Source organism: Atractosteus spatula, chromosome 4 (assembly GCF_055471065.1).
Source record: "Atractosteus spatula isolate fAtrSpa1 chromosome 4, fAtrSpa1.hap1, whole genome shotgun sequence".
Lineage (NCBI taxonomy): Eukaryota > Metazoa > Chordata > Actinopteri > Semionotiformes > Lepisosteidae > Atractosteus > Atractosteus spatula.
The window spans coordinates 65,221,554-65,234,488 of NC_142709.1; the positions used below are offsets into that span (position 1 = coordinate 65,221,554).

General features: G+C 41.6%; 2 protein-coding genes across 5 annotated transcripts in view; one reads left to right on the forward strand and one right to left on the reverse strand.

Annotated features, from left to right (window-relative positions):
* Window positions 1–9,656, reverse strand: part of xxylt1 (xyloside xylosyltransferase 1) — a 47,966-nt gene extending 38,310 nt beyond the window's left edge. The window contains exons 1-2 of the mRNA XM_088913353.1: window positions 9,619–9,656; window positions 8,469–8,919 (exon numbers count right to left, since the gene is read on the reverse strand). Coding sequence (XP_088769479.1) covers window positions 8,469–8,915 — 447 coding nt within the window. The 5' untranslated portion in view covers window positions 8,916–8,919; window positions 9,619–9,656. The remainder of the gene's footprint in view (window positions 1–8,468; window positions 8,920–9,618) is intronic.
* Window positions 9,657–10,209: 553 nt separating this feature from the next.
* Window positions 10,210–12,935, forward strand: part of armc9 (armadillo repeat containing 9) — a 28,349-nt gene continuing 25,623 nt past the window's right edge. For all 4 annotated transcript variants that reach the window (XM_088913356.1, XM_088913354.1, XM_088913357.1 and 1 more), the window contains exons 1-3: window positions 10,210–10,387; window positions 10,907–11,019; window positions 12,571–12,696. In XM_088913356.1, coding sequence (XP_088769482.1) covers window positions 10,969–11,019; window positions 12,571–12,696 — 177 coding nt within the window. In that variant the 5' untranslated portion in view covers window positions 10,210–10,387; window positions 10,907–10,968. The remainder of the gene's footprint in view (window positions 10,388–10,906; window positions 11,020–12,570; window positions 12,697–12,935) is intronic.

Here is a 12,935-nt window from a genome sequence, read left to right on the forward strand (position 1 = left end):
ACAGTCTGTTAGTCACAAAAGTCATTTTAGAAATGACTAAAACAATACATACTGTATGCTTCAGACAGAAAGTAAAATGGCTACAACTGCTGAATCACACTGAACCCATTCAAAAATAAATACAAAGAAAGTCAGGATAATGCCCATTCTATAAAATCATCCTTTATTAAAGCACAGCATAAGGCTTCGGTCAAATTTTAAAGATATTCAAGAAATCTGTTTGCTCTAAAAGATTTTGGTCAGGAGCTATCTGGCGTTCCGTGTATGTGTTAAGCTTCAGCTGTTCACATCGAAGCAAGAAATAATCACATACTTTAGCAATAGACTACTGAATTAATAACCATGGCACTGGATTAAATTATTTGAATTCTGAGAGCAGGATCACTGAGTAATTGACGATGCGCAAATCTGAAATCTGATACAGTTACAAAGGTTAGAGATGGCTGGAAATGAGATAATTAAAGTCTCTGGGAGGGCGGGGTGCCCTGCACATTAAACAGCCGAAGGTGCATATTAGCAGTCAAGGGGCTGAAGTGAAACGCATTTCCAAAAATACACACAGCAGTAAAGAAGTATTAGACCCAGGAGACCAAGACACTAAGGTGTCGTGGTCTAGTTTAGCACCGCTGCCTCACAGTTCCAGGACTAGGGTGCCTATTGTGTGGAGGTCTCCATACGGTCTTGTTTGGAGGACCCCAATTTCCTCTCATTTTCCAGGAACATGCTGGCTACGTTAAAGCTGAACTGCCATCCCGATTTCTCAGACCAATGATTTAATCTTGGCAACAAAATAAATTAATTCACTTTGTGCAAGCAAAAGTACTGTGTGGCCACCATGTTGTTGCAAGTCGCTGGTCTGGCAACGGGTGAGAGCAAGAGTTTGCGAGAATTGCAACGTGAAGGATTCCTTCCTGCTCACTAGTCACTGTAACTAATGTCATGCAAGGTATGAGCAAATAAGCACAGGTTGTGCAGCAGACATTTCACCAGGGAACTGTTTCAACGTGACCTGCACTCAGTTACAAGTAGTATTTCTCAACAAAACAATGGGGTGTAGTCCTGCTATGATTTATTTGCTTCCAGGCAGATTCTAGGCTGCCTTGAACATCACCAGGAATGAGCAGTTTTCTGATAAAGGATGGAATAACTTGGATAATTGTGATGACGGGGGAGTGGTTCAGTCCTGTTACTGAGGAAATACAATCATTCTTATTGAGCCAGTATTTGTTTTATCCTTCTTTTTTATTTAATCTGGATGAATACTAGTGCAGAGGTATGACAAACAATCTTAGTGTATTTTTTGAGTACCTTTAAACTTTAACGGCAGCCAACTTCACTACACCGCTGACTTTAATAAATACCAAGAAAATGCATATATGGAAGAAAACTTTACTTCATTCTCAGATTGCTATAATCAATATTGTGTGGTTAAATATTCAGGGCTGTGATAATAATTGGAAAACAAAAAGAAAAACTTCGATTTTTAACCAGTTTGCTTGTAATGGACAATCATTTCTTTGCCAGACTGGAAAAACTCCATTGTATGCAATGAAAGTGCTAGAAAATCCATGTTCTAAATAAGTCAAATCATTCTAGATGACTGCAAGCCAGTCATGCAGACATGTTTTACCTGTCTGGAAAAATATCTGCTTAGAGATTAAATAGCTGAGCCACAGTTGTTTTTTTCTTCTGTGCACACTGCTTGCATTTTGTGACTGGTTTGAATTCTTTAGCAAGACTGGTAATTCTGCCAGAGACAGAGGAGAATGTTGGCACAGGTCCTCACCTACTTCACTGTACTTTGTGACCCAGCTCGTAGCCAGCTTACTTCAGTAGTGCTCCAGCAGGAAATTCCTGCTAAATATCCACTCATGCTGTTGGTGACATAAAAGTGCCTGAAATGGTGACTCAGTACTTGTGTGGTGCCTGACTGCCCAGCCTGGCACCTCTTAGGTCTGCACAGCTAGGTTGCAGACCTAGCTAACCATATCCTGTGAGTGATAAGTTGTGACAAAAATAATCAGATCATCCTAGGGTCTACAAACCATGTGCACACCTAGATGTATGTGCAGGTTTTGCTTGGTAACGGCTACGTTTTCACAGTTTTTGCTTTTTTAGAGACTAAACATCTTACTTTTCAGATAAACCCATTACCAGAAAACTGGAATCTAACAGTAAATGGGTCAGTTTTGTTTCCTGCAATTACTGAACAAGTTTACACTAAATACCTCTGGGTCTGGGAATGTATGAGTGTCAAAAGAAAGAAGACAGCAGAAAACGTACAACAGTCATTTAATTTAAGCTCAAAAAAAGAACAAAAATGAGTACAAAAAACATGGGCACTATATTGTTCTTTCTAAATGGTGTTGTTTTATCAGAGCATCTTCAAAGAAGACCCAGACTATCATGGTGACTCATGCTCTAAACTCAAGCATTTTATGTAACTACATTATCAAGGTGACAGTGAGGTATTAAACAGAACATAGGAGAGCAGCCACAAGAACAAGTACAAAAAAAGGACATAATTGCTGGAAATTGAAACAGTGGTCAGTTTAAATGGGATTCTGCCTATTAATTTTCACAGATCAGGACCAGGATGAACCATATTACCATATTTTACAGACTAGAACAATTACTACATATTTTAAAACATTCAATCAAGACTGTAAGAGGGGAAGGTAAGTATTATTTCAGTGCATATGACTACTGGAACCAGAATTCAAGCTCTTAAGTACTCAGGAATGCCTTGGATGTCTCTGATGCTGACGTTTTTCAGTCTAACCCTAAAACCCCAGCAAAGACTATGTTAAAAGGAATAAAGTTGTGTGTTTTCTTCCTTTCTTAAAGATCACAACTTGGAAGCACACAGATGAGCATCTCATGTTTGAAATGACTTTATTTTAATGTGGGAATCACCTGTGAATATCAATACTGCTTCACCACCTTTAAGTCTTTTTCATTCTGAGCTTAGCTTTGAAGAAAATAAAAACAAAATCCCACTTTTATCAGCAAAACGTCTCCAAAATTGCATTTCATTACCAGATCAAAGACAGAATTCCTGTAGCCTGCTTCTGAGTAAGGCTTTCTGGTCTGGTAATTATTAATGAGACAAGAGTGGAGTATCCTTTTAAAAATCAAGCTGATCAATTTTGTCTTAAATGCAGAAACTGCAAGACCAGAATTACTTGTAATTATCTAGTTTATGTTTCAAACATGAAAACTTCATCCCTGAATTATGTCTATAAATAAATTCTGCAGTGGTTAAAGACGGCTCAAAAAAAGATTTGGAATGCACAGGCCCTTAAAAGGATTGGCTGCCAGTATAAATCTGGTGGTGTTAGTCTGAAACATAATCCTCCATCATGGGGAACAGAGGAAAATTCCAGGTAATGGGGAGAATAAAACTGCCTCCTTCTTCCTTTATAAACAGCAGTGCAGCACTGGTGTGACAAAATTAATATAATCCATCCATTTGATCTGAATCCAGCGAAAGCTCTGCAAATCTCCCTTCTTCCAATACCTATTTTTGTTTGTTGCCTCTAAACTGTTCAAGCCGAACAGCCTACCCATGTCCAGCTCAATCAGTGTAGCTAGGGTGATCCCCAGTCATTAACATCTCTAGCTGCTCCCTAGAACCCAGCTAGTGTGATCCCCTGTCAGTAAAACCCCACTGCTGTTTCTGCTCATACCCTGTCAATGGGGACATCTCTCTTCTTTACCTGGCAACACTATTTCTGATGACTTGACTAACGAGAACCAAAACATTTCATATATTTTATAGGACTTTCTTTTTTTAGTCCCGCTGTGTGCAGCACTAAGAGATAAATGTGTTAAACACCATCTAACCTGCTGGAGCAGTGCTAGCAGTCTGAGATAATGCAACCCCCCCCGACACACACACACACGCCCAATTCTACAGCCACCCATTTCCCCAGCCCCTCCTCCCCCCAAACAGGCAGCAACCAGGTTAGATCCTGCTGGTGTCTCATATCATCTGTGATCAGACTCCAAGGTGGTCTGACTGCATAAGGGGTGAAATACAAGATTAATTTGTTCCAGATCCTCAGGGAGACTCAAAACAACAGCATTTGTGCTGTGTAAATACAAACAAAAGGCAGCCCAAATGACGTTTCACCAAAAGGGGTCAGCTAGAAACCACAAACTCCTGACTGTGTAGAGGATCCACTGCGTCCACTGTCTGTCTGGCTGGTCTCTGACTCACCACAACCCTGTACTGGATTAAGCAGTAATTGAAAATGGATGGAAGGATCTCTTAAACTATCAGGATTACAGTAAGAATGGAGAAACCCTCACTATTCAATGATTACAGCAGCTGCAGCTCTTTTAACACCTCAGATTGCATCCGTCTTCAACTGCACTTTATTTATTTCTTGTTCTTGTCTTTGCTTTTATTGTTTTACCATCACCACCTTTATACTGATGCTTCTCCAGACAGAAAAAAAGGCTGTAACAGTGATATTTCTTAAACACCCTGACAATATCTGTTTTTCTCCGTCACATGGCTGAGCTCATGAAAAGTGGATTACAGAGGCAGATCAACCGTCAGGACTCATTGTGCTCCTGGGCATCTGTCAACAGCAAGGTGGGGGAAGGGGTTGGATTCTCAAGTAATCTGGCTCAGCACAGACTCTGGATTAATCTGCCTTTGCCGGACTGAGCAAACCAAGTCAAACCAAGGCCTAGGGAACCTGAGCTTGGGTCTGACTGAAAATCCTGAGAGGTCCTTCTACTTAAAAGTTTTTCTTTGCCACTGAATCAAATGCGATAGTCGACAGAATCATTTGATTTAGTTTTAACTCACTTTCAGGTGGCACAGCGGTTACCATTGGTGCCTCACAGCACTGGGACTTTGGGCTCAATTCCAGACCTGGAGTGCTGTTAGTGTGAACACAGTTTTCACATGGAGTTTTGGTGGGTGCACAGTCCACCTCAATCAGTGGCAGGTTAACTGGCTTCTGGAAAAGGTGGTGCGTGCGTGCGTGCGTGCGTGCGTGCGTGCGTGCGTGCGTGCGTGCGTGCCCAGTGGTAGACTGGTGTCCCATCCATGGTGTGTCCTGCCTTGCGCCGGTGATGCTTGCTGGGATAGGCTCCGGCTTCCCCATGACCCTGAATCGGATGACGCAGTGAGAAAATGGATGGATGGGCTCACTCTCTACTCTTACCAGAAGAGATATGGTGCACTGCTCTCAGAAAACAAACAAGTGCCATACCATGCATCATAGTAATTCAGGAGTCTCCAATTCTGGTCCTGTGGAGCCATCGCGTCTGCAGGTTTTCTGGGTTTCAGCAGTTATTAAATCGGTCCAGTTCAGAAAATAAAGAACAAGTTTAGGACATTAACAGCCAAGCTGTAATGACAACCAACATGCACACTAGCATACCAGCTCTCCCAAACTGGATTTCCTGGATTAGAAACTTGTCTTTTCACATACTCCAACTTGCTCTCCATGAGAGACATGGACAGGGAGAGAAGCTTGGGGTCAGAGCACAGGGTCAGCCATTTATATGGCACCTCTGGAGCAGTTTGGGGTTAAGACCTTGCTCAAGGGCCCAATGGAGTAGGATTCCTCTGCCAGCAGCCGGATATAAACCAGCAACCTTCCAGCTGCAGGCACAGATCCTTAGCCACAGAGCCACTGCACTGCCCTTTGGATAGCTACTATCCAAGTACAAACTGAGGGTTAACTGTCTTACTTGAATTTAATGCACACTGCATATTTCTGCATTAGTCACCGCTTGTTTATTGTCTACATGAGTAAAATGAGACTTTGCCATTTAAATAGTGTTACACCCTCATTATGAAATCTCATAATAAAGACTCAGGTTAAAGTAGCATACTGTACATGAGAACTGACAACAGAAAGCTTGCAAGACATAATTCTGATTCAGCAGCTGTGAGATGAGAAACAAGTCTTACTAGTTGTTGCACATTTTTTTTCTTAGACCACTATCATTTAATAGACTAAAGTTAAATGACTGATGAGATTTTTAGGAATCACAACTATTCATTTCTTTCACCACCCATACACCTATCACTAAGAACATTCTCTACATGCCTACAAAGTTTAGAAAAACACCTAAAGGTGTGGTCTCATCTTGCCCTGCGGATGCAAATCTGCAAAGACTGTTTATAAAACAACACATTCAACCTTTATAATTCAGGGCCTATTTTAACAATGTTTTGCATTTTTCAGTGCTAAGAAGGATACTACAACAAAGAGCAACAGTGGCCCCTAGTGGATGAACTGTCAAACTAGAGATTAATTCCAAAATTGCAGCAGAGTGAACTGCAGCCTCTGTGAAAGAAATCCATTTTGCATAATCATTTTTAAGGTTTTGAAAACATTAAGAAAAAAACAAATACTGTATGTCTTTAAAGACATAGGCAGAAAATCCTGTTCTTACTAAGCTTAATCTTAAAAGAAAATGTGGGCCAAACAGAATTTTTTGGTATCAAGTCATGAATATGCACAAGTAGCTAGAACATTCTATAGCGTAAAGGAGGATAGGCTCAATTTGAATATTTCACTAGCAAGTAAGGCTGAAAGGAAGAACCTACCCTTTTTTAAGAATTATCCATGGATAGATCAATTAAAAATAAATATTCAAAGGAATATTCCACCTTACAGATATACAACATTGACAAACTCATCAGATTGGCTTTCAAGGTTGAGACAAAATTTTAAAAAAAAAATTGCTTTCATTAATTGATTCAGATAACATCTTGAAGGCCTTACTGACCACTAAGCCCTAAAACAGCATTATCAGAACGCGGGACCCCTTCTCACATTAAATGTTAATGTTACACCTAGCAAAAGCTGGTCTGCAAAACAACTTGCCCCATCCCTTTACCTCACTGGTGATGTACAGTGTCAGTGTGATTTCACCTCAGGAATTTTTAAGAGCTATCACTTTGGGTCTTCTTTTTTTTTCCCCATAGCTTAATTTTTATTCCCCCCCCCCCACCCCCATCTTTCCAGGCACAAGCCCACCCACAAAAAATGAAAACTTACAAAGGTTTCTCAAACATTCTCGTGTATATATACCTGTAAATACCTCACATCAAATGATCTTTCTAAGTTGCTGCCAATTTTCTTCCAGTTGCAAGAAAGCAAATTGTTAGCACAAATTACCAGCCATCTCAGGGGCTGGAGTAAGCTATGAAAATACTACTGATGTTTAAAAACACAAAAAAGAAAATGAATAAAGCACCAACTCTTTACCCCTGATATTAAAGAGTGTAGGGCTACATCGGTGTTTGGCATATTTTGTCAATTTTGCACTTTACAAATCCATTCAAACCCTATATTATTTGACACCAAAGGGAAATACATTAATCCACCTAGAGAAATTCATAAAATATTTCTGATATTTTAGATTCTGTTATCCAGTACTGATCAAATGGAACGTAAAAATGAAATTTCCATTTTCTTACGATACTGAAATAAAACATCGCCAAAGAACAAGTCAAAATTACAGCATTTGACAAACTTTCCAATCAGTCATGCTTGAGGTCTCCCACACCACACCATAAATCCATTTCTGTGATTGCTTTATATTATGTAAAATTACATTTTATTGAGTCTGTGCTGCCACCTGGTGAATAACCAACGCTAAACAAACACCAGTATTTGTGGGAAATAACACTAACTTTGAAAGACGTGATTTCTTCAAGACCTCTTTGGTTCTCTGCTGTAGACACAGGCATCTACAGAGGGTCAAGGTGCATTTTAAGGCATGTTTTGAGAAATAAATGTTAACATTAATAGGGGCCGTATACGGCACTCACCAGGAAATATAAGAAACATATCTTATCAAATTGAATTTGACAAAAACAAATCCACTTCACCAGAGCAATCTCACCATTCACCTCAGCTGTTGGGAATCTTAATATTGATTTAATATTTTAATCAATCTTAATATTAATATCGACACAAACTATGCCATGATCTCCATGTTTCAGCTCGTACACAGTACGTAGGTGTGTACAGATGTAGGCAGCATGCTGGTGCAGTGGCTTGCACTGCTGTCTCACAGCACTGGGGGCCTGGGTTAATTCCTGGGGTGCTGTCTGCATGGAGTTTGTATCTTCTCCCTGCGTTTGCATGGGGTTCCCTCCCACAAGCCAAGGACATCCCGGTAGCTTAACTGGCTTCGGGGAAATTGGGCTCTGATGTGAGTGTGTGTGTCTGTGGGCCCCCCGAGACAGACCGGCGTCCTCACCCAGGGTGTGTCCTACCTTGGGCCAGCTGCCTGCCGGGACCGTCTCGGGGTTAGAAAATGCATGGTCGTCAAGTGAAACCATTCGCCTGCACTGGCAGACCAGAGAGCAACAGGTAAAGATACAAACCCTACTTCTCAGCTGACGTGTTCCCAGCAGACATGACACTTACCCGCACGAAACTGTAAAAACAAAGAAAACAGACAAACAGCCTCTCCCGACCTACCTCATACCGGAAGGTGGCATCCCGAAGCAGCTCTGGAAGCATCCTTTCACCCAGCTCTCTGCTCGGCGCGTCGCTCACGAAGTGGAGGACCAACACCTCCCCGTCCGCGAAGGCGCCGTGCGCGGCCATGGACCTCAGAGCGACCCGGAACTTCTCCTGCAGCCCCCGGTTTCGGTCCACTTTAGTGAACATCATCAGCGCGTGGTAGTAGAGGTCGGGGTGCCCGGCCCGGGTGTCCGAGGACAAGTCCGCATCGTTCCTGTTCGTGTTGAGGCTCGCCTGGGTCTCCTTGAGGCGCCTGGTCGTGCTGGAGAAGCTCTGTCGCTCCGCTCCGAAGTAGTAAAAAGCCACTACGGCGAGCGCCGCTGCGAGCAGCAGCAGCAGCTGGTAGGATCGGAAGGCGCTGGCCCTAGCCATGGTGTTTGGGCTGGACCTCAGGATGCCCATGGCCCTGCCAGAGAAGACCAAACATCCTGTTTAAGCCCCGCACTGCCACAGCTGGGGGAGTGTGGCTTCCTCTGCACTCGTGTGTGGCTTTTCTTAGCTCAAGGGAAGAGCCGTGCTTATCTCAGTTTTAAAGCTTACCCTCGATGATGACTCAAGAGGGACAGGGCTCCGATCAGACACTCAGTATTTTAATTCAAAGCTGAACTGCTAAGGGACTGACTCCTTCTTTTGGCATCGTCACGCGTTTTCTCCAAAACCACTGCGAATATTAAAGTATTTCCCCTCTAAGACTAGGTTTTAAGAAATAGACCTTAAAATTCCAATAGAAAGCCAGGCAGCGAGTAAATAGCTCACAGTGTTAATTCGCCTCCATCACATTCATCGTGGGGGAAAATGAAACCTGCGAAAATAACTCGAGTAACTGTTTTTAGAGGTTCCGGACTGTACGGATGGCACAACAGATAAACGGAGGGCTGACATAAAATCAGAGCGACCACAAGCGAATGCTGAGACCGATAGGCAATGAAGCATCACAGTTATCAATCACGGACATAAAAACGCACCGCAAACAACTTACATTCATTTGAAGTGTTAACTCGTAATACACCTCTGTGCGCAACATGCGAGTTTATATTCTGTACTTTCGACAGCGCTTATCAATAAACTACAGTTTTGGGGAGGAAAAAAAAGCCCACTACATTACCTTCATGCTTTCAGCCATGTTGAAAATGCATGAAAACTACCTTTCCCTAAGAAATCATTTCCTACATCTCCCAGAATTCGCCTGGCCGCGTCCAGGATTAACCGTTTTATTGCGGCATCCCGTGGACGCAAGTTTTAAACTTTTTTTTAAATTTTTGTTATGGATAAGAATGCATTTAGCTCTTTTACTAATGACTTACATCGCACTATAAGGTTTTTTAGACTGTGTAAAAGTGTGAAAATATTTGCAGTATGTTTCCCGTTATGTCGGTTGTCGAGTGCTCCGCTCACCAAAATAAACGCATAAAGAATACTTTTCATGTAAATCTTTCATCTACACCTACGATTAAATCATAGTCAAATGAACACCTTTACTAACCTTTAGTGATGTTTTTTCCTAACCCGTGTTTTCACGTATTATACCGAATACTCTCTGTGTGATTGCCTTATGGGGTCTGAATTGTAAACCCTACCAATATGGCCGCCATTTCACACTCAACCCAGAGTCGTTTAAACAGGATGGGCCCCTCTATATCGCTTTTATATCTATGGCTCTTACGTCCGTGCGTGCCGTGGCTGCTGTTGGTTGCCAGGTGTTCTCTGGAAGCGTCTCGTGCATCGAGTGTTGCTATCCTTATAAGCAAGATATGTGTCCATTTGCGTCAAGTCTGAAATGAATGTTAACGCGTTAAATTCACTGACCGAATTGTCCTTTCATTGATATCGGGAGACTATAAGAAGCGAAAACGGTTACAATGTAAAAAAGCAAGGTAAGATCGTGTGAACAACAATGTTGTTAAGTATTGTTTCCAAAGAGGCCTCCTCTGAACATCTCGTGCAAAGAAAAAGATACGAATGTCATCTTTAGATTTCCTCTCTTTGAACATAACTGATTCCTTTTTGGATAAGAAATAATGTGGAATGCGATTTGCTTGCTGAACAGTCATCAAAGGGCTCGTGTGAAGAGCATTATGTTGTTAATTAAACGTAATTGGCGTCTACAGTCTGCCGATCCACACGTTGAATTATTGCAATGTATAGACTTTGCAGGGGTTTGGCAGTGTACAAAGCTGCCGTATTCTTTAATGGAAAAGGAACATCTAGATTTTATGTAACATTTTCATCAAATGAAACTCCACTCTGCTGCTGAAACCTGCATCCTAACGTTTTTACCTTTTTGAAGTACTCAGGTTTGGGGTTTGGTGTCGGTAGGCTTAATATGTGTTACAAATGCTGAGTTATTACAAAACAGTAATGATCTGAATACTGTCATTCCTCCTGCTGTTTAGAAAGAAGTGTGAAGCAGATTTGTCGGATTCAGTTTGCAAATGAACACAGATTATATTGGAAAATGGGAGATATTTTGGTTTACGAAGGCGAGCTTCTTGGAATGGTGAAGGAGGTATGTAGTTTTCAGAGTGTGCTTAAGTGCTGTTTTTTTTTTCAAAAGTGTTTTATGGAATGAAATTTTATGCTGCTTTTTTTTACCATTTGGCTCATATGGCACTAACCCATTGGATACTAAAGGAGATGTCATGGGAAACTCTGACAAAGTCAGAATGAGAATGGGCAGCACTGCTGTCCTCCCCTTGAATGTGCTTTCTGGCAGTATGTTCTGGGAGTCTGCCTAAGATTTGGCTTTGGTGGAAGGTTTTGCTGAATATGGAAAATATTTCTCTGAGCAGGAAGAACAACAGTAATGGTAAAATAGATAATAAAATCATCCGTCAAGATATAATCCAATTGTTTTTTCATAGATAATTAAATCCCATCCCAAACAGAGTACTTAAGCACAGATGCTTTTCATAGATTGTACTGTAAAAATGAGCATCATGTTCTTGTTGTTCAGTTCTGAAGAGGGTGAGTGCACTTTAGTGATAAATGACTGATTATCCAAAGCATTTTAAAGTGCTAGGCAACGCTTATATTCTTGTAATAGTAATAATAATATAATAATTGATTACACTTATATAGCGCTTTTCTGGGCACTCCACTCAAAGCGCTTTACAGGTCATGGGGACTCCCCTCCCCTCCCCACCACCACCAATGTGAAGCCTCCACCTGGATGATGCGAAGGCAGCTGTAGTGCGCCAGAACACTCACCACACATCAGATATCAGTGGGGAGGAGAGCAGAGTAATGTAGCCAATTCATAGAGGGGGATTATTAGGAGGCCATGATTGGTAAGGGCCAATGGGAAATTTGGCCAGGACGCCGGGGTTACACCCCTACTCTTTTCGAGGAGCGCCCTGGGATTTTTAATGACCACAGAGAGTCAGGACCTCGGTTTTACGTCTCATCAGAAGGACGGCACCTGTTTACAGTATAGTGTCCCGTCACTATACTGGGGCATTAGGACCCACATGGACTGCAGGGTGAGCGCCCCCTGCTGGCCCCATTAACACCTCTTCCAGCAGCAACCTTAGTTTTTCCCAGGAGGTCTTCCATCCAGGTACTGACCAGGCTCACACCTGCTTAGCTTCAGTGGGTTGCCAGTTGTGAGTTGCAGGGTGATATGGCTGCTGGAAGTTGGCTTCGTAGGACACAGGTGTTTCATAGCTTAGATGTAAGAAACATTTGGTTATATTTATTCATTTCGAAATGTGCTGTCCAAAGGCCATATCTTCATTATGCCTGTAAGAAAGTCAGTGGCTTACAGGCCTGGTGTAGGGTATGTTGGCTCACTTGCTTTGCTCTTAGGGGATATATCTTTTTTTTATATACCTCTGTAGTTAAAAGTAATTTTCTATGCATTGTACTGGAATTGAAGTTAATTCAGAGTTATTTATACATTTCAGGAGTCTAATATTGTTGTTTAGCATGTTTCTCCTGTTGAACTACTCCAAAGTCACTTAATTGAAGATGCTTATGACACTGGGAAGCTGAAGTTGTTTCTCTATTGTGCTGGCAATGATGGTGGCTCTAGCAAGTACGTTTTATTGTCTTTGCCTAGTATTTAAGGTTTGCCGAATTTGACGAAACTGTGAAACTTTTTGAGAAAGAATGCAAGACAAAAGGAAAGCCTCTTCCAAAAACCACGGGGAATGTCTTGAGAGACTCCAAAACATTAATTATTCAGGTATGTTTCTGGATTTTTATTTATTTCGTAAGTAGCATTTTGTACAGAATTGGAACAGTGACACCAGATAACAAATTGAAGCGTAACCCTTTAAATAAGTTTAAATACTGTAAAGTCCACATGCACATTTTCACATAGAGAAGGAGAATTTCAGATCTGGACTCTCCTTGACCAATACTCTTAAAAGGAGAGTCAGGTAAATCTATCATTCCATCAGATAAATATCATATTTTACCAGT